The sequence below is a fragment of the Haliaeetus albicilla genome, chromosome 12, assembly GCF_947461875.1.
Source record: "Haliaeetus albicilla chromosome 12, bHalAlb1.1, whole genome shotgun sequence".
NCBI classification, from domain to species: Eukaryota; Metazoa; Chordata; class Aves; order Accipitriformes; family Accipitridae; genus Haliaeetus; species Haliaeetus albicilla.
Genome location: NC_091494.1, coordinates 7,929,827 through 7,956,851, shown reverse-complemented (window position 1 = coordinate 7,956,851; position 27,025 = coordinate 7,929,827). Strand labels below are relative to the sequence as shown.

The following is a 27,025-nucleotide window of genomic DNA, read 5'->3' as shown; positions in this document are numbered from 1 at the left end:
TACTTATCAGAAGTCATGCACTGTATGGCTACTGGACTCTTCCATATTCAAAACTCATAACAGAACTTACACAGACTATCAGCTAATTTCATAATTTGGATATGTAATATTCTTTTCTTGTGGCTTATAGTTATATCACACAAGTAATTTGGGTATAAGGTCCGCTTCCTAGCACAACCTTCAAGAAAAAAACACCTGTATGAAGTAATTCACAGTATACCGGGACCAGCTTCAGCAAGAGGCTATTGCGTAGCGCCTGTGAACTAATCAAGTAACGGAGAGGATCAAGTAATTTGCACTGAGCCAGCAAAACTGCACAGGTGAAATTCCTGTCCAAAAACTTCTTCTGACATATTGTGAACCACTACTGTATAGAGCCTTTAAGCGTTAGTGTATAACTACAATAGCATCAACTGACCTACACCTATGGCTGGCAGGAAGAGGTTACAGGTTTGCAACAGTAAGAATAGAAAATCATAAGCACAATGAGTCACAGAAAGCTCCAGATGTACAAAACATGCCCAATTATTCTTTGCATCATGTGCAATAATTTCCATCTGCTCCCATTATAGTGCTCTTCTCAAAACAGGATTTGCAGGGAAGCTGGGACCAGTCCTATAGAATATACTCACAGAGAAGATAAATCTCATCATGGATAATACTATTTCAGAATAAACACAAAATTAATTTCTTGAACTTTGCTTACTACAAAAGCTATCACTGTTACTATACAAATACGCACATAGACACACAACACAAATGAATCAAATATATACAGTAATAAAGATGGCTAGAAATTCAAGTTGTCTAAAGTAAACCAAAAGGAAAAGAACTTTTACTTTGTTGGTTTTTTTTAACATGTGAAAAAATGTGACTAAGTTCAAATAAGCTCCACAGAAGAAAATCAATTGTAAGCACTGTCAAAAGGTCATACAAAAGTGGGATTGCAACAAACAAGTTATCATACAGAAATCATCAAAGCTGGTATTTAACATAACAAGCTGCAGACTAATTCAACATACTTACAAAGAGAGACTTGAGTTTTATGCTTTATTTTTCTCCCAAAATATTTTTTGAAACAACAAAGTTATTTACATAATAAGGGAGGCTGCTTTACTGATTGCTGTGGCATCTGATTACTTAGCACAGCTCCCAAGAGTTGAAATCGAAGCGTCTTATATACATCCATTGTATTCTCAAGCCAAAAAAAGCTGGAAATGCTCAGAGGCCAGAATATTTAGAGTAAGTTTTTTTTTCATTTGTATTTCTGGATTGTCTTTTCTTCAGCTGGAGAAATAATTTTGAATTTTAAAAAGTAAAATTACCTTGCTTGGTTTGATCTGTAAAAAAATAAAGAACATTCATACCTTTCCTTCGTTAATATTCTGAGCATCACCATATTACCAGTTATATTAATTTTACTGTACTGGTAATTAATTTTACTCTACTGCCTAATTAAATCAGTTTCAATCTGCAGTTCACATGACATGAAAACAATATTAAAATATTATTTGTTGATCAAAGGCAGGTTCATTTTCACCTATTTCATCTAATTTTTACCCTACAAGGACAACACCTACACATAATTCAAGTAGCATGCTTCACATGCATTTTTTAAAACCTCCCTTGCAACAGGATTCTCTTTTCCTATCTTGACTGTATAAAGGTATTTATTTCACTTTCCTCAGTAATGCTGAAAAAAATTTTCATTAGGCACCTACTTCTACTTTTCATGGAAGATTATTCCCCGGTATAGGTGTGTTTACGGGGAGAGAGATACTGGTAGTTTCTATTTTCAGTTGAGAAGATGCTTTAAATCAGCATCTGTCATTTTAACAGCTATTCTAAAATAAAGATTAATTCTATTTAAATATAAACATTATAATTTATCCAAAGTGTCAAATATGAACTTGGTAGGTTAACTTATTATTTTGACAGCATTTCAGAGTTTCTGAGGTGATTAAGTTAATTCATGCAATAATGTTTTTTGATACATGGGATTCCTAACTCCCAAGAGGATCATTTATTTTACATTTGAAAACACAAAACCTTTCCACTTTATATAGAGAACAAATTCCATGGTAATAATGCATCATGTTTTTGTATTTCCCAACTGAATCTCATGTCAGAAAGAGTACTTGCATTTTCAGAGACTCAAATAATGCATTTGAAAAGGTGGTGTAAGCAAATGGATGTCAAATTAATTTTTCACAAGAATAAAGAGGGTTCTTTTAATTGATAACATACTCTTGCTAACTATGGTTCATCTAAATACATTCTAATCACAGCACACTCTGAACTATGATTCAGTTCCACAATTTTTTTTTTTAATTCAAAATTGGAAGTGTCAAGCACAGAAGCCATCCCCAGGTGGTTCGCGGTGTTAAATGGCAGATTAAAGACAGCACGACTAATTTCTTTACTTTAATCTTATTAAGGGAACAACAGCTGTCAACTGTCACCATTTCTGCACAAGGCCTCTGAGACAAGCAGAGTGCTGCGAATGTCAAGCCAGAACTTACTTTAACCACCAGTTAAACTCTCTGGGATGAAAAACTCAATAAATTTCTTACCATTTTTTTCCCTGTTGGAAGCTCTAATTGCTCTTAATTCCAAAACTTTTATCTCAAGAGATATCAAAATCAGTTGAAATAGTAATGTATGAGCCTCATGTAAAGCAGCTGTTTATTGATTACTGATGTTGCTCTAAACTTTGTATCACACCCGCAAATCAGCTTTAAAGCTATGTTAGGCAGCATTTATACTCAAACCACACAGTAAGTGCCCTCTGATGGAAGGCTTTCCTCTAGAGTAAATCCAATTATAAAAAACACTCATTATGGTACACAAACATTGATCCAAAAAAGAAATGGGTCTTTAAACTAGACAAAAATATGCATCTGTGTGTGATATTTATTTTACATGAGTACAAAGAAATAGGAAGAGGATTCATTTTAATCAACATTTTCAAGCTAGATTTCAACAGTTTATATGTATGTACGTAATTTTGTTTTATGCTAGCATATCTTCACTCTCCTCAATTTGCTTGATATAAACAAGTTGACAAACTAACTTTTATTCAAAATACTGAGGCAGCAACAGTATCCAACCATGGAAAACTAATCCACCATAGTGCACCAGGATATGTAGGTGAGAACTCACAGCTGTTGCTTTGTAAAAATCAGGGCATGATCAACATAAAACAATTAGCCTGTTTCAAGCGTAAAGCTTTTTCACATTACTTTCAACTTCTGAAGATTATAAATGAATATTAAATGAATGTACTTTGATTATCAATGAAGAAAATAACCCAAATAGCTCAATTTGGCAGTGAAAGAATACAAAACTAAACATTATCAAATTTAGGATGTGTTGATTCAGTAGCAAACTGCTCATTTTTAACCAGTTTGAATATTATGCAGCACTCTGATGGGGAAAGAAAGTGATCAGTATTGGTATTTAAAAGCTGAGTTGAGAAGAAGTGGGAGGTGAGCTATTACTGAAAACAGTGCACAGAATGGCTGTAGAGTGGAATGGTTGAAGAAGCACCAAGGTAAGAATATGGATTGAAACAACAACAACAAAAAATTGATTTTAAGGTAAAAATACCAATTTTAACTCTTGAAGACTATACAGACCCTTATACTTCACTCATGGGGCCTATTACACAAGCAGGAACCCTCCAAGATTCATAATCAATTACTCTTTTGTCTGTGTTTTACATTATTTAAGGATATCCAATTAAAAAATGGACTCCAGCTGAAGTCTAGTCTCCAATTAATAGAGAGAAGACAAAACTCAGCAACAATTCTCTTTCAAGATCGGAGTTTCATTCTGAAATGTTACTGTACTTAGGAATAAAGTGTTGAATAACAACTGATGATCAAACAATTAATTTACCCCAACATTTACAGGTGTGATAGAATTTGAAAATCTTCTACAGAAATACTCCAATCCCTGGCTTATCATTTGTTTCATTGCGAGATCTGGCTCTCAATCCAAAAGTTTTGTAACGTTTCCCAGAGCTCCTTTTGACAATAAAACTAGTTCCTGTATCACACAGGAGGGCAAGTTTACTTTATTCTTGGGCTCTCAGAGCTTGAAATCCAGCTCTGAGACACACAGCAAGAATATATCATGGAAAGAGACAGATGCTGCAGGTTTCAGATGTTGAACTTGCACAGTGCTCATTCTCTTTAGGGTATCTTTATGTCCTTGCACCAACTGCTAGTTTTCAATGAATGTCTCTCTAGAGGGAATAACCTTACAAGAAAATAAGAAAGCTTGTTTTGTACTTTCTGTAAAAAAAATTGTGGACAATCCTATAGAACTGCATGAACAGTAACAGCGCAGCTTAAGAAATGTATGCTCATAAAACCAAGTAAAAATTACAAACAAGCTATAAAACCAGTTCTCAGCTCAAAATAGCTCTTACTGAAAAAAGTAATTTGTATCAACCCCATCCATAATATTATGCAGGCACTATTTTCTGCTTTTTATGTATATAATTATGGTTTGGGCTTTTTTACCCTGATAATATTTGCTTTAAGTAAATGATACAAGAAATTGTATGAATAGAGAAGATACATCATAATAAACCAGACTTTAATCATGTCTTAACTTGTGACAAAAGTCCTCCTTTGATCCTCATACGACTGCTGCTTGTTTCTATATAAAACGCTGGTCACCTAAGGAAGTCAAAGTATTTCACAAATGTTAATTAAACAAACCCTACAAACCTCATTTGTTAGCAGACTTGTTACAGTTTTTAAGGCCAGTAACATGTCATGGCACAAAGGGGCTAAATGAGTTGCCCATAGCACATATGCAAGGCAACACAGGGGATGAGACTCATCTTCTGGTCTTGATCTTAAGTCATTCAATTGTTTTGCTGTGCAGCTCCCATTTGCTTTTTAGTAGAAGTGTAAGAAAAATACCATAAGACTCTGAAACCTCTTGAAATTCTGCTGAATAGGTCTTATTTTGTGGAGAACTGAACAAATCCAGGAAAATTACAAAATGCTACTTTAAGAAATAACGCGGCTGGACACTAATTTGTACGTTAACACCAATAATAAAACTTACTATAATCCACTGCTTTCTCTTTTCCTTTTTCAGTGATTTATCTGAAGGGGAGAAAAATTGCCCCAACACCAAATGTATCATCTGTCTCATAAATGTCACATCTTATTCACAGTATTTGCCGTCCTGCTGCTCTAACTACCAATCTGGACAGTAGTACAAAACAACAGGCATATTGTTAAATCTTCTGATAATAAAGCTTTATCTTGTAGACATGGGATTAAAGTTCTGAGCTGCACCATACTGCCAGGATTTTGGAGAAAGAGAGATGTAGATAATAGCCCTTCTAATCTCCTCACCTACTTGTAAATAGCTTATCCTCATCACAAAACAACAGACAAATTCCCAATTTAAGATGAGTACAAATGGTTAAACATTGCAAGAGCACACAAACAATCTTAAGTACAATAGTGTCCTTTAGCAAAGCATATTTGGTGAGGGGAAGACTGGAGGGCAATTAATGAAAGGTCTTAATTCAACTTCTTTCCACAGGATTTTGTTTTGTCTTTAAACAGAGAAAACTGCTGATTTGCTAGATTCAAAGTTTAAGAAGTCAGGATGCAAATTACATTTGCACAGAAGAAAGAAAAATAATTTCAAACTCATTTAAAAAATTAAATGAGGAGAAATGCGATATAAATTTTCTTCCTCACTTAAAGAACTGAATACATTCTATCATTATCCTTTGGTTTTGAAACTCTCTCAAACATTCTATATTTACAGCAACACATTTGAAGAATTTCTTAAATACTTTCAGTGAGACCATACTAATATGCATTTAACATGGCTTCTCTAAACCAGCCACCTTTGTGCCTGTTTCAAACTGCTCACGGAAAGTCCCACCCTCTGGAACTACTGCTTGCTCTTGACAGTCGAGCTGCGGATTCTGCACAAAATATGTTCTTCTCTATCAGAAAGAATAGAGAAGGCTCTGCATCACACGCAGCAACATCAAGTTCCCTGCTACATTTCTAGCAGACTCTAGACCCTGTAAGTTAGACTCAAGCAGTTAGACTCTTGCAGAAAAAAAACATGCAAGAGCAGTTAGCTTTAGAAAGGAGGATCCTGTGTTAAATTACGTGCAACCTGATGTGTAACTACCAAACTACAATACTTTCAGATGCCTATAAACTGGAGACTGCAGTTTGCTGTAAAGTTGAATGAAATCCTGTTATTTCAGTAGTGGAGCTAAGTTCTTCAGTAGATTTTTTTAACATACAAAGCTGTCAGAATAGTTTATATTAATCTCTTTTCTGCCTTGATATTTCTTTTGGAAATACAGAGAGTTGAAAATTTGCTTTAATAAAAGAACATCTAAAGAATTTTTTAAAGGTTTAAAAATTCTGTTTATAATTCAGTCATGAATAGGCTCAGGAATCTGAGAAACCAGTTATACTGGTCTGAAACAGGTATGAGACAGAGAGTAACTGTCATAGAGAGGAGAACCTCTGATAAATCTCCTTGGATGTTCTTTCTGTTACACAAATGCAGCTGACGGGGCTTTATTTACCAGCACACAAGTTCCTTTGAGAACTAATACATCCTCATACTGTCTAACAGGCTTCAAACAAAATGTTTTCAGTAACATAAACACAATATTCTCAAACCTTCTCAACAAAGGCTGACAAAGTGAGACTATTCCTAAAATGAAAGAACAAAAATCAAGGATGTATAGAAGATGCACGTTCTAAGAATTTAAAGCTAAATTTAAGCTAAGCTTTATGTGGCCGCACAGTGCAGCCCCTTCTCTTGCAAAGTTTATCCCACATCGATGAGAGTAACTCAAAATTATAGCCTCTGCAAATTAACAATTCCAAAGGCTGCTGCTGAGCTGCTCACCATAGGACCAATTCAGGATTGCTCATCAGTTGGAGCTGGCTGGACTTGCAGCAAGTGCATTCTGCATGACTTACTGGGAAAGTAGGAATTTTATTCTCTTTGAAGAGTAAAGGTAGTATCTTAAAACCACTTTTTTTCCTTGGTGTTCTTTCCTAGCACTTTACACCTGTCCCGTAACATATTAATGAACAGTTTTAATGCAAATCCTCACAATGTAGCACTTACATTCCAATTATTACAATATTAAAATACATCTACAAACAAATGATGACAATGGTACACAACAGGGTATCTTGGGCTTGGTTCCTCTTGTACTAAAACCATACCTAGCTGGGCTCTGAAAGCACATATGTGCTTTTGAATGGATAAAAATTACAGTTAGAGATTAGGGGAAAATGCATGCTTTCGAGTTATCAGTTTTTGCAGGCATTCTGTTTAGTCACCACGTTTTTTTTAGGGATTAGACATTTAAACCCTTCTATTCTTATGTGCTATAAAGAGGAATTCCTCTAATCCACAAGAATTTTGATTTACCTGTTTGTAGAAGCCCTTTCAGCTAGCAGTATCTTACAACTGATTTCATTTTAAAAGCAGACTCCAGTGAATTACAATCCTTTAAAAAATTCCTCCACTTCCCACTGGAGATCTCTACAGACTAACTTCAAAAGATATGTACCTGCTCTTTGTTTAATACAGTTTTCTCTTTTCTCATTTTATACAATTAGGGACGCCACTGCTCAAATATATCACAGCTAGAAATAAAATCACTAAGTTAGAAACCAGAGGTTGAGTGGAAAAGTCTTTCACCTTCCATGGCAGTGTACAGTACAGCACAGTTCGAAGTTCAACACTCGACTATGAGGAGAAGCAGCAGCAAAGCAGCAGATGTGAAATAAATATTCTAGTGATTCTAAGTGGCAAATGAAGGACCAGTCATACTTACTTAAAAGGAATCCGTGAAACCGCATTCAGATTGGTGGGAGAAGTCACTGCTTGAAGAACATTTTCAAGGGCAGTCAATCCTCCTGCAGCCCGAAATGCTATTTGATCTGCTGTGTTCTAGATAAACACCAACACAGAAGAGATCCAACAGAAATTAAAGAAATTCCTACATAAAAGATATGCCTGATAGACAATTGTCCTGAGTTTCATCAATGCAGCAAATCTTTAACCCATTTATTTATCATGTTGAACACCTTTGAAAAAAGCATTTCACTGCCAGTGCACAGGGGAGAGTATTCTTTAGAGCAGGAGTTCAAATTCTCAGGTGCTATTTTTCTCAAAGATCATATATACATATCAAATACTATATAGGTAATACAGCTGAATACCATATTTCCTGTAACGACATACTGCTACAGGGATTTTAATAAATTTAATCTTTATCTGTTGCCGTTATCTTTGTAGCTATACTTTATTGCTTTGTATATGATTTAAAGAATATAGACAATCTCTAGATGGGTACTTCCTCTTTTTTACAAACTTTTCCAAAAGGAAACAATCTCCAGGCTTGTTCCCTGATTTGTTCATTGTATGCATAAAATAGCTTAGGCAGATCACTTTAAAACACTGAGAACCATCATTACGTTGATAATACCTGGTTACATATTTCATGGAACCTGGACCCATAAGTTAAGTTGCTGATCTGGAAGAAAGCCTGACAGTGTCACCAGTCAGATGTTTTATTTTATCCTTAATCTTGGGAAGACAGAAATGTTGCCTGACAGATGCTGTTGAGGATACAAGTTGGTTAGCTGTTCTGTCTTCTCAAATTAATTGCCTGGAGTTTAAGAATCATGTTAAAAATCTGGATGTGATTTTTGGTAGTGCTTCAGTTATGGGAAACTACAGAGGTAAAGTTTGAAAATGTCACCTAGATGATTAGTGTAGTTTATCTCTTTGGCAACTCCAACTTACTACCCACCCAGGTCCTTTGTCTAATACACTGCTTGCAGCTTATTCAAAATGTAGCAGAATGAATGAATATTTTTAGCTCTGAGGTGCGACATTCACATCCAGCTTGTTTTGCATTCATTATGCTATGTTATCGGTTATAAATGGAAAGATTCAATTTAAATTAGTCTTGTATTTGTTCCCAGCTTTCTAGATTAACTTTTATTTATTCTAGCTGTCCTCTTTGAACTTCCACTTAGCTGAATTTTACACTTAACTACCTTCCTACCATTATTCTTACAGTTTGCAAATGACTGAGTTTTTGCTGGAGCAGGTCCAGTATTTTAGAACTTACTCACGCCCTTTTCCTTTCCTGCAAAATTGGTTTTATCTCCTACTGCTTAAAATAAAGCAAGTAAGATCTTCTTCTTCACTACTTTTAAGTTGCTAATTTTGTGTAACTTTATTGGCAGTTTGTATTTAATCATCTTGATTTTGTCAACGATGAGGATATTCTAGTTAATACAAAATCATTTCTTTCCCCCCCCTCCAGTGCTGCAAGCACTTGGCATGTGGGGAAAAAAAATGGGAAGTGCTCTATAAATACCATCATTATTAGTCCATAAAGAATGTATTATACTATAACAAACTAACAGAAAAAACTGCTAGTGACTCTGGCCATAAAATCTTTCTTTGAACAATCAGAAATATAATTGAGCAAGATAGAGTATGATTTAGAAGGGAAACATTTTTCCCTATGAGACATTAATATGTAAACACAAAAGTATACATCTTTTTTTTTCAATCATGCAACTTTCTCTCCATAAGTTTCTTTCAAGCAAACATCTATATTCTATTTAAGTTCCAAGCTCCAGAAAAACTGTTCAGAGAAGTCAGATATTCAAAAAGAAAGCATGTTCCACAATTAATATGAACTGCATGTAGATTTTTAGACAGCCAAAAGATTTACCTTCAAAGGAATAACTAGCCTCAAATGAATGGAAATCGGTGTGCCAACTCACCAAGCAGTTGAGATAATTAACCACTGATTTCCTACAGGCTAACTGATAAATATAATTTCTAGCAGTCAATTTTAGTCCAGTTAGCCCAATAAGTGTGCCTTAACTAAAGAGTTATTTTTGAGTTTCACTCATATATTCCTCCTTTACTTCCTCTCCCTCCCTTCCAACTCAGAAAAACTCCAAGCAACAACAAAAAAAGCCTCCTTAAGCACTCCCCAGTCGGGGACCTCTGATACAACGCAGCAACTGCGCGTCCAGCGTGCAGTGTGACTGGGATCAATCTGCAGTAAGCACTGCCTCCCCTGCAATGCTTTCCCACCAGCCTCCTGATAGAGCCATAAGGAAGAGACAGCCAAACAGCGAATAAATAGTCCTGCCACAAATCAGACAGTATTATTTGAGCACCTTGGCTTACGGCCGCAGTTCTCAAACCTTCTCCTCTTCCTCCCCTGCTCCACCAGTGCTGCAGAGTGGTTCAGCACCCCCCTGCCAAAGCCTGGGGCCTTTCTAACATATCAATTTTCACTTCAGCTTAAAACTTCACAAGTCTAAGGAGAGATTCTCTTATTTCAAGCATGCATGTTCCTTGGTAATCAACATACACACACAACCAGTGTAGACAAATGTGCAGGAGGATTTCTGCATAAGATTGGCATGCCAGCATCGCAGCACACAAATGAGAAAGACATTTATGTGACACTGCTGATTTATTTGCTACAGCATATTTGTTAGTGCTACTCCAGTTTTAAATGTGCCAAGCACTTCCCATTTCTCACTTTCCCTATTTCTCATGGGAGATTATGCCACAACCTATTAGCTCTCGTGGCGAAGAAGTCTTTCCCGTCATTTAGACCAAATATGCCCTTTCTCTCTTTCATCCCATTACTCTGAGTTATATCCTGTTTTATTGCACTCGTTTTGTTTCTCCCCTTAGTAATTACTCCATTCTTGAAATCGTACACTGTTACATTTTCCTACTCAGCTTGTTTCTCAACTCTACATATTCACTGATGCTAAAGCCACCCTTTTCTTTTATTTTTTTCATGTAAATTTTTCGTATTTGTCATTTTTTTCCAGAACTTTTCTCCATAAATACCTAGTAATGAAGTGTCCAGAAAGGAACCTCCCCCCACAGCCAGTCACCAGAGCTACACTGAAAGAAGCTATAATGTCTCCCTGTTCTGAGGGGAGATCTCCATGTGTCTGCTTAAAAAGAGTATTAATCTTTTGAAGCTGTTTGATTTCCTACGTGCTCTCCTTCCACTTCAATCTGGAGCATCGCTTCTTTTCAGCATCACTTCTCTTATAGACAGACTTTTCTTCAGAGTGCCTGTTTCACTTTTGCCTAATGTTTTATTAAAGACAAGTATATTTTGCAAAATACAAATTTACATTTTAAAGAACTTCCTTTACTACTACAGTTTTCTATCAAGAAGAAGCGAGTTTGTAATTTCTCCCAGTTTTATACGATTTAGCTTTATGTCCTATTATTCTCCTCTCTAGATTACTCATAAAAATTAATCAGCATTTTGATGCTTAGCCATCAGGGAAATAAATCCCTAACTATGTGCATGGAAGAGAGAGGGGAAAAAACTTAAACGAAAGGAAGAAACAAATCAGCAGCAAAGTTGGGAAAGATACATGAGCACCGTAATTGTTCACCACGCTTACAAAGGTCTATAGAACTGCCACTTAGGCATTAGGAATACACTACTTTTGGCATGATATTTAATATATTTATCTCCAAGGATTCTTTTAAGATGGAGAACTCCAAGAGTTTTTAACCAATTTACTGAAAGGCAAGGTTGATTACCAAAGTAACTGCTGGTATACAGTGCTTGTGAACGACCTTGGTCACCACACAAGCGCCCTGCTATCAGGAATCCCAGGTTCAGGCACAGGTCCTTGAGCTTGGCCTTCGGTCAGTAGGGGTCATGGGAACTGAAGAGAAAACATGCCCTATCCACAAAGGAGCAGAAGAGTCGCTTGAATATTGCATTACTGATGTTTTCAGAGTGAATACTGTGACTGTGGTACTGGAGGAAACTGTGGAAAAAGGAATCATGCACAGGCAATTTCCTCAGCTATCCACAATACGAGACCTCAGGTAAGGAGATGAACTGTGTATAAAGAACAAACAGTATTAAATCTCTCCAATGCTGAAAAATATTGTCATTCCATCTCTGAAGTATAGCAGCCAAACAATACCAAAATACTTGAAAATATGTCTGAATTAATTCCTACTTGAGGTGAGTTTCAAATTTTGAAGCATTTAAATATTCATCTGAAGAAATCTTTCTTAAAGCATAAACACAGGGGAGCAGGCTATCTTATCCAATTTGTTTTTTTTCCAAAATTAACCTATATCCTTCAAAATATGATCCAAACTCACTTAATGTTCTATAGTGCTTTAGCTTTACATTAGCTGATACATATTAAAACATAATAAAAATTCAAAACAAGTAAGACTGAGGCATGTGAGTTATTCAAAGCCCTTACTCACACAATGTTCTTATTTAAATTGGTCCTCATTCGAATCTGTGTCAGAATGAAAGACCCATTCAGGTAACTATGACTTACTCTGGTAGCACCAAGGCACTCAGTAGATCAGGTACCATGAGAGCATGAAAAATGACAGATCCTGTAGGGAGTAAGTATTAAATCCCTATTTGGAAGGAGTATAAACCCGTATGGCAATTTTTTGCTGCTTGAAAGAATCCTCCAGACTTCTAACTTAGTCTCCCAAATTACTTAGCTAGATGTTTATGAAACCCATTTCATAATTTCACTATAGAAACAGTTCTTTGAGTGGCTGCATATTTAGATTGGGAAGGTTATTCAGCAAAGGCAATCAATATAATGGGATTCATGTTTGTTGAACAGAAGAAAATATACATACATCTGGTTTTCAAACAGTGTGTGAAAATTTGACTTGCTCATACGTATTTTCAGAAATTCACAACTACTTCAAATAACATTGTTAAACAATTTGATTTCTACGTACAAAAGGATTTCAAAGCTCTGAAGTTACCTGGTCATGCAGGAGAGCAAGGACAAATGAACATGTAGGCAAAAATTATTATTACTGTCATCTATGCATTTCTTAACAGAGAGAAGAAGAGGCAGAAAAACCTTGGGGATGCCACCTAGATATGTCTTAACCATTACAAAAACAGTAACAGAGACACAGTCTTCAGAACAGCAGATGTAGCACTCAAAATCAATACAAGAAAAAAAACTCGTTTTTCTTTATCCCTCTCAAGTCTGTATCATTGTGAAATACAGTGGTCTTGTTTGCACAGGAGGAAAGCCAAACAGCTGATGTGATATTAAGTATGTATTCTTAATCTTTGGACCATTATAAATTTGTCATTTAGAGCATACAGCAACTAATTTCAGCAGAACTGTGCATGAACCAAGTAACTTTAGCAAAGAGTGTGTGTACACTAATGTATGTGCGGCAAAGTAAACACAAATAACAATAAACGAATCAAGTAACCATTTTATGGATTAATTACGAACTAAACATTTTAAGAAATATAAAATTAATCCCTTTTTTTTTCAGTTATGACAAACAATCAAGAAAGCTCCCTGCACACTGGGCTAGCGTGGCTGACTTACTTACCTACCTGTTACAACACCTTAATGGATTTGAATTCCCCTTCTCTCCTCTCCTATGACTTGAGTGACAACTGACTAATAGGATTACAGGCTCCGTTCCAATAATACGGCTCAGCTACATGCCAGCAAAAAATGACAGCCTAAACCTGAATTACATGGCCTGGGAATCCATCCAATTATTAACTAAAGTAACTGTTATTACCTAACCTAATCAAAGGAGAAGCAGCTGTTAATCTTTGGTGGCCTTCAGTGTAGTAGCGGTCAGACTGGATGAACTGTCTTTGTACTTGACTCCTCTACAGACAATAATTATGTCCTTTGTGATCAAGAAGGAAGGGCTTCATAACCTTTCAGACAGAGGCAGCAGATGGGGAACAACTGTTTGTATGTTCATTAACAAGATAGGGTGGATTTTATCAGAGATTGGCATCTGTGGCACCTTCAGAAGCTCCACTTACCCAATGATACAAGTATGTTTGGCAAACTCGAAAATTAGCAGACTAAACAGAAAGTTCAAAATAATGTTTCCATCTCATTATCTGACATTTGGTACAGGAAAATACACACAGCTAAAAAAAAAGTCATTTACACATAAATGTCTCATCATACATAACATGGTCAGCAAAGAAATACTTGAAAAGGCCAATTGACCTGTGCTGTTACTTTGCTAGGTCTTTTTTAACTCATTAAAGTAGTCAGATAATATAGAATGTATTCTTCTGAAATAAAACCAACTTAGGGGAAAAACCTCTGATTTATTTTAAAAAGTCATTGGGTAATACAATGTAACACAGAGTGAAATAAGGTGAGCGTCAATTAGTAACAGCGTTTGGCTTCTGCATACAATACTCCAGGACAGAACCCAGACCAAAACCACTGTCCTGCAGTGTCGCTCCCCTTTACACAGGGCATTTGGCAAACTGGAAGATTTGTAAAACAAGATACAAGGTCAGAGAAACCTGTCTCACCATGAGACACTACAGAAGTACAATTTAGTTTATGCTGGAAAAAGTAAAAATATGATGGAATCACAGTGTGGAAGTACCTGAACGGGAAGAAGATTTCTGATAATGCACAGTAACAGCTAATATTTGGAAGCTGAAACTAGATGAGTTCAGGTAAGAATAAAATGATTTTTTTTCAATGCCAAGAGTAATTAATGATGAGCATAATATACTTAGGATATAGTCGACTCTCAATCATTTTAAGTTTTTAAATCAAACCTGATTATCTCCTAGAAAAATATGATCCTAGTTAAATCATAATTTATTAATTTGGTGCAAGAGTTATTGGGTGAAATCCAATGTCCTGGACCAAAGTACTCACTTCCATACATTTCTCCTGTTAAAGTATTATTATTAGTTAATAAGTAGAGCAGAATCAGAAATAATGCAGAGCTTTAACAGCTGAAATGATTTAATGACAGCTTTACCGTCTCTGTTCTATGCAACTTTAGCACCTCACATATTGACTACTTGAAATCTTTTTAAACTAACTTAAACGGTCCGGTGTAAACCCTCCCTCTAAGACAAACCTCCACAATCAATATCTTTATGTAGATTAAAAAAGAGTATTTTCCTTCATCAGCCAAAGAAACACTTTCTGCTCGTCCTGCCTACTATGTCCAAATAAGAAGCTGATCTGGAAAGCCTGTTTGAACAGACCTCAAGAACTAAAACTGTTCAGAAAAAAAAGTATTTCTGAATGAATCCCACATACTTTGAAACATTCTGACTTCTGTTTCTGAAAGAACACACTGAACTTATGCAACTCTATTCTACACTTGTTAAACTGTTCACTGAAGGAAGAAATAATAACTAATTAGTAAAATATAGTTGAAATCCATCTTAAGAATTTTCTTCTTTCCTTTTATCTAGTGTTTGAAGATTCTATCTAAAATGCCAGGGGCTAAGAAATGCAGTTCAAAGCTGCCTTAGAAAAACAAACCAGACAACCCTTGGCTGGCTCCTCCTTCCCTCCCTTCCCCCCCTTTAAATAAATACACAAGTATCTCTACATGCACATAACAAAACCACAGATACGTTTGTGACTGTAGAAAATATACACTCTGATTAGTCCTCCAGACATAAAACTTTACACAGTAAAAATAACTGTAGACTATACCAAAAGAGTATTTTCTATTAAAATAGACAATTTGTTCCCTGTAATACTTCTCCCTAGTGAAAACAGTATTATAGTAATACCCCGTTCCATCTGAAAAATCTCAAACTGGTATACAAACATGAGTGACTTCACCCACAATAGAATTTCAAGCGCTGAACATCAATGGGAAACTAGTTTAGGATTAAAACGTGAGCCAGAATCGGCTCAGTAGCCTTTGCACACCATTGGAGGGAGATATTAATTCACATTAAGGACGTACCTATCAGTATCAGTTAGACAAGTGTACTCTTCACTGGGTAAAAAACTGGCTGGCTGGACGAGCCCAGAGGGTTGTGGTGGAGTTAAATCCAGTTGGCGGCTGGTCACAAGCGGTGCTCCACAGGGCTCAGTACTGGGGCCAGTTCTGTTTAATATCTTTATTAGTGATACGGACGAGGGGATCAAGTGCACCCTCAGTAAGTTTGCGGATGACACCAAGCTGGGAGGGAATGTTGATCTGTTCGAGGGTAAGAAGGCTCTACAGAGGGATCTGGACAGGCTGGATCAATGGTCCAAGGCCAACTGTATGAGGTTCAACAAGGCCAAGTGCCGGGTCCTGCACTTCGGTCACAACAACCCCATGCAGCGCTACAGGCTTGGGGAAGAGGAGCTGGAAAGCTGCCCAGTGGAAAAGGACCTGGGGGTGCTGGTCGACAGCCACCTGAATATGAGCCAGCAGTGTGCCCAGGTGGCCAAGAAGGCCAACAGCATCCTGGCCTGTATCAGAAATAGTGTGGCCAGCAGGAGCAGGGAGGTGATTGTCCCCCTGTACTCAGCACTGGTGAGGCCGCACCTCGAGTACTGTGTTCAGTTTTGGGCCCCTCACTGCAGGAAAGACACTGAGGTGCTGGAGAGTGTCCAGAGAAGGGCAACCAAGTTGGTGAGGGGCCTGGAGCACAAGTTTTACAAGGAGCGCCTGAGGGAACTGGGGCTGTTCAGCCCAGAGAAAAGGAGGCTGAGGGGAGACCTTATCGCTCTCTACAGCTACCTGAAGGGGGGTTGTAGTGAGGTGGGTGCTGGTCTCTTCTGTCAGGTGGCTGGAGATAGGACGAGAGGAAATGGCCTCAAGTTGAGGCAAGGGAGATTTAGGTTAGATATTAGGAAAAATTTTTTTACTGAGAGGGTTGTCAGACATTGGAATAGGCTGCCCAGGGAAGTGGTTGAGTCACCATCCCTGGAGGTATTCAAAAAGCGCATAGACAAGGTACTCCAGAACATGGTTTAATGGGCATGGATGACGGTTGGACTCGATGATCTTGAAGGTCTTTTCCAACCTAAATGATTCTATGACTCTAAATACTCATGCTGTTCTCTTCATTTTTTGGGACTGGCTGAAGGGTGGAGCCAGGCCTTGGCAGAAGTCAGACCAACCCTGGAGCTAGCTACTTTAATGCATATAATCAGGCACAGGCCCTGAAGGAGGTTTGCCACCTCCTTCAGCTCTTCTCTCTGCAGCTGTCCCTCGGGGCTTGGGGCGCTTAGGTAGTGCTTTGAGGCCAGGAAGCTGGAATGTGCAGTACAGCTGCTTTTCTTCTATTATAGAAGCATGATGATCTTGAAGGTCTTTTCCAGCCTAAATGATTCTATGATGTATTTCTATCAACTCCTCCCTCGTGCATTGCTTACGTGTTAGAGCACCCAAGTTCTTTAGATAATGCTTTCAAGACAACAGAAAGGAGGGCTTGAGAAATGCTCCTTCGCACCTTATCCCGCAAAGTGCAAATTCTGAGGCCTTAAAGCTGATTCTGAAGCCTTCAAGATAAGGCAGCTCCTCTGATTTCTGTGTTTACACTCCACACAGACTAATCTCCATGGCTTCATCGAGGAGAGGATGATTACCCAGCATCTGAGATGGTAGGTAGGTAAATGGGCCTTATCTTGCAGAAGCAGTTTCACTCCCTGCATGATGTTCAGTACTTGCACACTCCCCTGTAGAGCTCAGCCTCTAGCATCTAAGCCATTTGGATAATATTGTTTTTTCACTTTAATAGCTAAGGTATACTAACTGCAACCTCACGTATATTTACCATAAAGGAAGACAAATATCTAAGTACAACAAAAAGAAAGGATGAAAAAGAAAGCAGTTGATACATGACACAAATGGAACAATGAAAATTAGGCTTAATTTTTTAATTAAATGAAAAATAAAAAAAGAAGAGGCATTTACTATTATACTCTCTGAAAGTACATTATTGACAAGCGACTTAAAATTGGTCCAGGCCTAGGGACAATACCACTGCTAAGAAATTTGATTCTTAAGCCTGTCCTGTAAACAGTAAATGTCACGTGCTCACAAATGTAACTTCTGTCTATGCACATCATATACTTTATTCATTCTTCTGTTTTCAAACTTCTGCCCATATTGTAAGATAAACCATATTCGATAGGGCCCTTACTGAATCACTGTATTACCTTATTGAATAAGATGAACCTTATTTACACGATCTCCTTCCAAGTTCTGCAGTATCTTTTCAGTTCAATAGTAAAATCAGAAAGGCACTCTATTAACACTTCTGTTGACAAGGACAGGACCTTCACAATCCTGTTTGTGAAGTTTCAAGAGTCAGTGAAAGCCATATGGGAAAGACAGGTAAAGGTAAACTAGTGAATTACATGTTATCTGTTTAGCTGCTTTCACTCTTGCTAAGTAGCATAACAAGAAACAGCCAACATTGCTTGGAAAAATAAGAATTGTCCTTATAGATATTGCAAAAGACAACACTGAGTATTGCAACGCTTGTGATTATTAAAAATAAATGTTTAGTCTATTTATAAATAACAGGGCATCTAGTAAGTGCATCAATTAAAGGAGGAAAGCAAGGATAAAGGCTTAAGTCTCTAATACCAGGAACAACTGCTCCTAGATTCTCCATACATCGCTCCATTAGCTAAGACCAATTCGACTTTTTCTGAATAATCTCATAAACAGAAGTTCCCAAGCAAGTATATAAAAAGCACAGTTACAGGATCTTGTCCCTTCTCTCAGCAGTTTATTGGACAAGAAACTGTCCACTAAGTAGGAAAGTTGCAGATCTCTTGCAACACTGAATCTTAAATCCCTATGGCTGATATTATAATATTGAAAGCTTTCAGCCACTAGAAAGCAGCACTGATTTCACCTGAACTTAAACTATGAAAACCAGTGCAATCAAGCGAAACTAAAGATATTAAAATTATGTTGGAGAAGACATACAGGGACAGAACAGATGGTTGTTTAAAGACCTGTAGTGCAGTCAAGAGCACTTGAATTCTAAACACAGCTTTCACACTGATTGCTTTGGGTACTCTCTTGTAACCTCTCGGACTATTTGCCCATTACCCATCCACAGGACAGCAACAAAGGACTGCAGGGCAGATTAATAATGTGGGTTTGTGAAGCACTGCAAACATGAGAACAGACAACAAAGACTTCTAGGTGGTATGTTCTTAAGTCAGAAGGGATTGTCTCAAATCAGATATAGAATTTAAAAAATACCTTCAAGAAAATATATGTATAGATATATCATCAGACTAAATGAACTAAAACCTTCACTTTTTTAGAAGCTACAGTAACCATTACTTTATCATGATCTCTAAACTGGCTTCTGCTTACTAGCAGAAACATGACTGCGTAGGCCATTTTCTCATCATAGAGAAATCAATGCCTGTACTTTAATGATATTAAAACATATCTCATCTTGTAAATGCTTAGTGAAGAAACTGTGCATACCTTGAAATGTATATATAGCAATTATATCCATTCTGATATGATGTATTAGTTCTAAACTGATGTAGAAGGGAAAAAAAGCCTTATCTGGCAGCAAAAGGCCACAAATAGTACAGCATAAGGGCATTGGAAATTAATATTTAATTGCATCCCACAGAACCAGAAATCAACACAGCGGTTTTCAACTACACCCATTGTGCACATTAAATAATCTTGGAATAAGTTCACTGCAGCGGTTCTCTGTGAACTGAACTTGCCTCTTAATACCACTTCCAGCAAACAAGTTAAATATTCTGTGGCTGACCTCTAGTAAGAAGTTCCTATTTACATGTTCAGCTTGAGAAAAAGGTTAATCCACAGATGACAGAAACTCTGGGCAAACGAATTACTGATAATATAAAGCTGCCTTGTCCAACCTGCAACACACAACACACACCTGACCTATTGACTTCTTCCTGGCAGTGACAGGGAAAGGCTGTGTGGGTAGAAAATGCTGTCCAAAGAGCTCCTCCTGTGTTTGCACATAGCCTGCTCTTTGAAGTCACAGCCAGTGTGCTATTAGTGTCAAATCCACTGCCAGAGTTGATCAGATCAGGTGATGTTTCTACTACTAGTAGCTTGGACCATATGCAGTTAAGGTGGTAGATACAATACCCCATACTCCAGCTTTGAACACTGCTGAACCTTCTTCAAACCATGTTTTAGTGGCACTGTGCATTATTGGCGCTCAGTGCTGAACATGTATACATTAAAAATCCCTAATCTCCCAGTTAAAGGGTTTGAAGTGAATTGATTTCGAGGAGGGTTACTTACACCTCATATTTTCCATCAATTATATCTGCTTTATCAGTTCCTGAGTTCATGCTCTGAACTCAGGTTCTGTACTTTTGTAAGAACAGGTAAGACTTGATTAACACTTCCAACAAAGGAAGCATAAATACAGAATTCCCTATGTTACCTTCTGTGTTAGCAAATTCATTAGATTTTTGGTGGTAAAATACAGAGTTCCAAGGGCCTGAATTCTAGTTTTAGCTGGCAAAACAGACTTATTTTTAACTTTTGCAATTCAACACACTTCATAAAGTTTGGATTTTTACTTTCAATCGTTTTTACACTATTATAATTCAGCTTTACGTTTAATTACTGACTTCGCTTCGTGTGACTTCACTGTAGCTCTGGAACTGGCTACTGCAGGAGTATCCAAAGTTGAAAAATTAATGGGTGGATAAAAAAATTAATCCGTTCTTTGTATAGAAATACATCATATGTCTAGCTAAAATGAACCTTAAAGTTGTAACTTCTGATTATCTATAAAAAATAAAGAGTAGCAATTACTCTCATAAAGAACAAAAAACATAAAGATGAAAGCACAGTTAAGATAGTGTGTGAGAGTTTATTTTATTTTTTAAACACTTTGGCCACAAAATGCCCACTGCCCAATATAGAAGGCGGCTTTTTGGTGTAAACCAGCGCAATATATATCAAAATCTTCACATGGCTAAGAGCCAAAAGTCACGTATCACATATATAAGAGAAAGGCAGTAGGTCACAACATGACAGTACCAATGACTCTGCAGGGACCCACTGCACCATTGCAAGGGTGAAGGTGGAAAGGGTGCAGGACTGATGTGGGGCTTGGGGGCCTTTGCCATGAATTTGCCTTGCCAGCTGCTGCCAGAGGTCAGCCCTGCTGCTGGCCCCGTGACACTCCTGCCACCACAGCCAAGCTGAACTGCTGCTTAAGCACTAGAGAGCAGCCACCCCGATCTGCGCTGCAGATTAGCATAAAATGTAAGTAGCACAAACAACAGTGGCTCGCTCATAAATATGCCTATTTAACTGCGGGCATGTGGTGCCTTTTTTTTTTTTTTTTTAAATTAATACTGTGCATGTGTGTACTTCTATTTTTTCCTATAGAAGACACTGTATGATTGCACATTTAAGTAATGTTAATTATCCTTGACAGGATACCGATTACCTACTTAAATCGGATATATCCTAACACACCAAAACCAGGAGACATACTGCTGTACGAAGCTCAGTAGGAAAAAAAAACTGTGTAATTTCTAAACACATTGGCACGTGAAGTGCCACAGAACTGGCTGAACCTGATGTCAGAAAGACGAAGGCATACTCCAGTAGAAGTATTCAAATTGAATAAAACTGGGGCCAGTTTGTCCAATACAAAAATCAACAATATTTTAAAGCCTGTTCTGAAAATAGCCATAACTAAACACAGAACTTTGAGAATTAACATGCAAATTAGTTTAGCACGTAATACCTTTGGCCTCAGGAGTCATATCAGTATTAACCAAATTTAAATCTTATATAAGTGTTTTTCTTCCAAAACCAAAATTTGACTTCTAAATAGATTTATTATTTCTAAGGATTAAAAGGACATGCTATTGTTTCTGCCAGTAGTTTCATCTAGTGGAGAAATGGGAGATATTAAGTAAACAAGAAAACAGAAGTGGGCTGCATCACAGAAATCACCCTTTGAAAATACAAACACCTGTCAATCACAAAAGTGCCTATAAAAGTTTGGCGTCTTGACCAAGCTTTTCATTACTATAATATTGCTTAAATGTAAATGTTAAATAACTTTTTAAAGCTTCAGACTGAGAAATCAATTATTTGTGAGGCTATTTAAAATAATTGGTTGAGTGTGTTAAATAATATACAGATAAGATTTGTATACATGCATACACACATGGGCACAAGATCATAAAATACAGACAATGTGGCTCTAATTTGGGTAAAGCCACTAGTCCATGACTTAGGTAAATTCACTAAAACAGTAATTTTCTCCCTTTTTCATACTAAACCAGAAAAAGCATCATGTAAGAGGGTGACAGATAAACTGACACCTCCTGTGATTTCCCCAGCCCTCAGTGAATTCATGTATCAGACTTTATGCTGGGTTTTTCTTCTAGAAGTGTAGATATCCTTAACACTTTAACTACTGACTGTAGCTTGCCTACAGAAATGCTTTGCTACTGCAATTCGATTCACAACTCCCAAACTTATCCGTTGTTGTCTTCCTCTCCTCCATCTCTTCCTTTTCCTACATAAAAGCCAACCAAAATATTTTTTTTGGGGGGGGGGGGGGGGAAATCATCACAGTTTTTTTTAGGACCACAGATTTTTGCCACCGTCTTATTCTCAGCTGACCTTTCAATGCTCGAAACACAAAAATTATTAATTTTTAAAACATTACTGTATCACTGCTCTGCCTGTGAACATTCCTGCTTTCTTCAGAGATACTGATCAACCTTACCTCTAAGGAGTCTAGCTGATTAACAGAAGTTAAACTTGGATCGATTGCTTTTAGCCAAAATTTAGGTTTAAAATTTGCTGCCTCTAATTAACATTTGACAGTTTTCTTCAGTTATGAAATAGAAGCCACAAACCTCAAGCTATGGCCAGTGTGCTTTAAAGCTAGTCTGACTTTTCCATGACATCATCTAGCATAAAATACACTGCCTACTTATGTCACTCTTGCTTAGCTTACAAATTCAAACTTTCTTCAAGAGTTTGATATCAAATTACAGTATCTTGTCTAATACTCATTCAAAACAACAAAATTATGCAGAGTAGTAACGCCATATCCAGTTCAAATATAATCAAAAGCAAGACAAGGAAAGCTTAAAGACAGCTGGTCCAGAATTCTGACCTTCTGAAAAATAAAGTCCAGCCATTAAATTCAGTGCCTTTCAATCCTCTCTTTTTCATGGCTACACTACTTCGCTGCACTAGAAATATGCAGCTACCTTGGATGCTCAAGCCAGCTTCAAAAATTTTTGCAGCACCAGAATCAAATGCGTAAGAGTTTGTGAATCACAAATCCCACTGTATTCTTAAATATACTTAAATAAGTAAGAATGCTGAGTATTTATAGCAGGGTATTTGATTCTAAAATCTATTTTGTCTGTATATACATGTCATATATATATTTATATACACATACACACACAGATATATACACACACAGGGCAATTTTAAATCTCTGTAGAGACTTTTGAAGAAATTTATCATGAACAGGACAAAAGTTTACACGTGTTCCATTTTACATGGCATTTGTTACATACCTCAGATCTTGGGCAGTTTTTAACTTGTTTCAATTTCTGATGATTCAGAAATTGTGTTATTGGAGAAAAAAAAAGAAAAATCAGGCATAGATAGCCATACAATTCAGTGTGCCTTCCAAAAACTGGCCTATTAATCTTCACACTGGCTATGGTCACCACACCCAATGGGCCTGACAGTTTAGAGAATAAAACATAAATACCAGGCCTGACTGTGTTAAAGCCAACCATTTCTGACAGTCTTTACAATGGGATAAACACTGTCTGTCTACAGTCCCCATGTATTTGAAAGCTACAACAAACACTTTACTGAAATGTAAATAGCTGACATTACAACTGCTGAAGCAGGAGGCTGAAAAATCTATCTAAAAATCACAAAACCAAAACCATTGCCTGACACAAAACAAACCATTAATGGTCACCGAGAGAGCACATTTTAGAGGTCATAAGCATTGAGATCCTTTTTTTAAAAAAGTATTAAAACACTGCAATCAATTAATAGCTCGGATTCACACATTTTTCAGTTACAAAATGACACCTTTCTAAGGAAGAATATTTTTTCCCCTGAAATCTGTTTACAGTAAGAATATTATTCTGAATTAGTAATAAAAATAAGTATCTTGAAACTGAGCCTTATAAAAAGCAGCTACTTTTAGATTTGTATGAGGTAAACTGGTAAGCAACTACAAGCGTCATGGCCCAATTTATTAAAAGTCTCCTCTTCTATTCTTCTGGTTCCATTTTACTTCCACGCTTTAACTACTTAATTTGCACTCACTGTTATTTACTGAGATTTTTACAGCACCTAAAGAGCCTGAAGGAGATTAGGGACACAGCTATCTTCAAAACTGTACAAAATCATAGTAAGTGTTATGAACATCAGAACCAGTGAACTCTTGTTTGTTAGTGCTTTGTGCCTTGTGATGGACACATGAGCTTCAGCTGTAATATTTGCTTAGGCTGGCACATTTATAAAACCTCTATCCTTCCCCTGTGGCTGCAGCCCTCTCCTCAGGAGCACATCTGTAAGATCTTCTGTCAAATCACTCAGTTAAAGGAATCTTATACGTTGTGTTGTGATGAAGAACTTTTTCAAACTAGTGGTCTGATAAGAAACATCATATAAAAATAATGCCAGTTAAGTAGATTACCTGCTGCATTTGGATTCCAAAAATCATGAGGTTCCCTCACGATCATACTGAGCCTCTATGTCATACTCCCAGTCAGAAGAATGGGAGACACATTAAGAGCTTGTCTAGATGTCACATGTAAGTCTTGTACAAATTTAACTGAAGTGATTTAACTGCAGTGTTTTAGCTGCAGCTGAGGCAGGTGAAAAGGCTACTGCCCTCAGCTGCGTGTCACCGTCCTCCTTATTGAAGGTAGCATCCTGTCACATTGCTCAGAATAACGGTGTCTGTCATCTCTGTCTAGCCCAGACCTAGCAAAAATCACCCAGAATACTTTAAACATTTAGAAGTAGGACTTTTAAAACCTGGACCCCCCAAAAAACCCTAAAAACAAATTTGAGGAAGAACTTTAGGGAAGTGATGTTCTGTCAGCAAGTCTAGGGATGACCATATGAGAGGCAGTAACCTCTGACCCAGGTCAGGTTCACAGCCTTAGAAATACATGTACTTCAGTCAGCATAACCTCTGAAGTCTATATGCAGTAGACAACGGTCTTGTTTTTTTTAATCGGTAAACCTCACCTCTATACATTGAGGGAAATACATGATATAAGCATAAGCAACTTAAAACTGTATCTGTAGTCACACTAACAGGATATACAGCTTTAAATATACTGGTTTGTGAAAGTGTTCCCTATACAGGACATTTCCGTATAAGTGCTCAAGTCAAACTTGAGCAGTCAATCCAGGATTCCTTGCACATCTGAAACATACTGCTGCCCTTGGTAATGGATGTGTAAAATTAGGCCCATCAAAGAATGAACATGTATAAAATCAAAAGAACTGTGGCAGAAAAACTGCTTTAGCCCTGCAGTTTTAAACATCAGCTCTGCTTTCTTTGAGAGGGGACACGAGTTTTAGCATCAAAAGCCCATTCACAGGAGATCTTCGTCTGAGTGTTATCAGATCTTACTAAGAGCTTGAAGAGTCCCATATGACAATCTGTCAACATCAGGCCAGGGCTTTTTGGTAATGTTTGCATGCATTTTGCTGTTGTGTGTGTTTATTTTTTTAATATACTTTAAAACAAAGTGGAGATGAAAGTGAATACAACTTCCTTCCAGGATTTCTGCCAGAAAGGATGGCAGACTATGCACAAAACCCAAGGACTACCTTCCAATAATCTAGAGCACACCCAAACCAGCACCCTAGCAGTACATGTTGTAGATACACCTTGGGGACAGCACACCAGGTGTATACAACACCATCTGGATTTGTGCCTCCTGCTTGACGTTACTAGCAGAAGCAAGGACACATGACCTGAGGCGTACAAATCTACTTAGAACTGGAATGACATTGTGGTTCATGACTTTATAGCACCTTTTATGTTTATTTAATTAAAATACATGTGGACCACCGGCTGTAAGCATTAATGGCCATACTCCTTGTCAGATCCTCAAAACCCGCACTTCAACTTGCTTATTTACAAATACTTTTCTGGCATAGAGTGCAATACTTCTAGCGATTGTAGAGCTTCATCCAAGTAAGCCAATGTTAACCTATCAAGAACTGTCTGGAGATCTAACAACCACTTGAAGAAAAGCAAAGCAACTCCTGTTTAATTTATTAGCACTCAAATCATGCGCTGGATTCAAAGTGAAAGTTGTAGATTTTGCTGTGTTGCATGTGGAACAGGCAGCAGCCTATGAATTCTGTATTAATGAGAAGCAGGTAATGTGCTACAATAAACAGACAGGACTCCAAAACATGCAGTGGTTAAGATGTATCTTTGCCTGAGAGACAGATTTCTCAAATTTGAGTAGCTAGAGGATATGCCAATATAAAAACCTTTTAGTTTACATTAAACAAATTCTTCTTGCTGTATTGGTGAAATCACTTGGCCCCAAGTGCAGAATCTGGTTATGGCCAGCAGACCAGGAAGGCATGCAAAACAAAAGAGAGTATGACTACAATAATCATGCAGGCATGCCTCATCCTAGAATGTTCTCACATTATAAAAGCAGCTCAGAAGTGAGAAAAAGCCTTATTCATCACTATGAAACATAACAGATGAAGACTAAGTCCAAAAAGGAATTGTTAGTCTGATTCCATTCTACCTGAAGGCAAAAGCCAGTGAGACAGGGCTGCCAATCTTTCATACGTGGCTTTTTTTGTGATTCCAGTTTGCATAAATAATACAATCCTGCTCTTTAATGCTGTTTTAGTACAGTCATGGAGTTTCTGATGAGCTGAACAACCCTTCTGTTGAGAAATTTAATTGTATTTATTTTTCTTATTTACTGTTATCAACAGCAGCTCCGCATTTTATTTCATTGTTTGCAAAACAAATCTTTATTTCCCTGGTGAGACTGTATAAGTACATTTTTCATTCAGTGTAAACTATTAACAAAAGAAAAATCCAATGTTTCACAGTATGACTGAAAAGAGGTTTTTTTGGATCATGAGGTTTTTATTTTATAATTTT

At 37.2% G+C, this 27,025-nt stretch overlaps 1 protein-coding gene across 2 annotated transcripts in view; it reads right to left on the bottom strand.

Annotated features, from left to right (window-relative positions):
- SCAPER (S-phase cyclin A associated protein in the ER) overlaps nucleotides 1-27,025 on the bottom strand; it is a 171,686-nt gene that overhangs the window by 48,762 nt on the left and 95,899 nt on the right. For both annotated transcript variants that reach the window (XM_069797892.1, XM_069797891.1), the window contains one exon: nucleotides 7,865-7,980. In XM_069797892.1, the coding sequence (XP_069653993.1) occupies nucleotides 7,865-7,980 (116 nt within the window). The remainder of the gene's footprint in view (nucleotides 1-7,864; nucleotides 7,981-27,025) is intronic.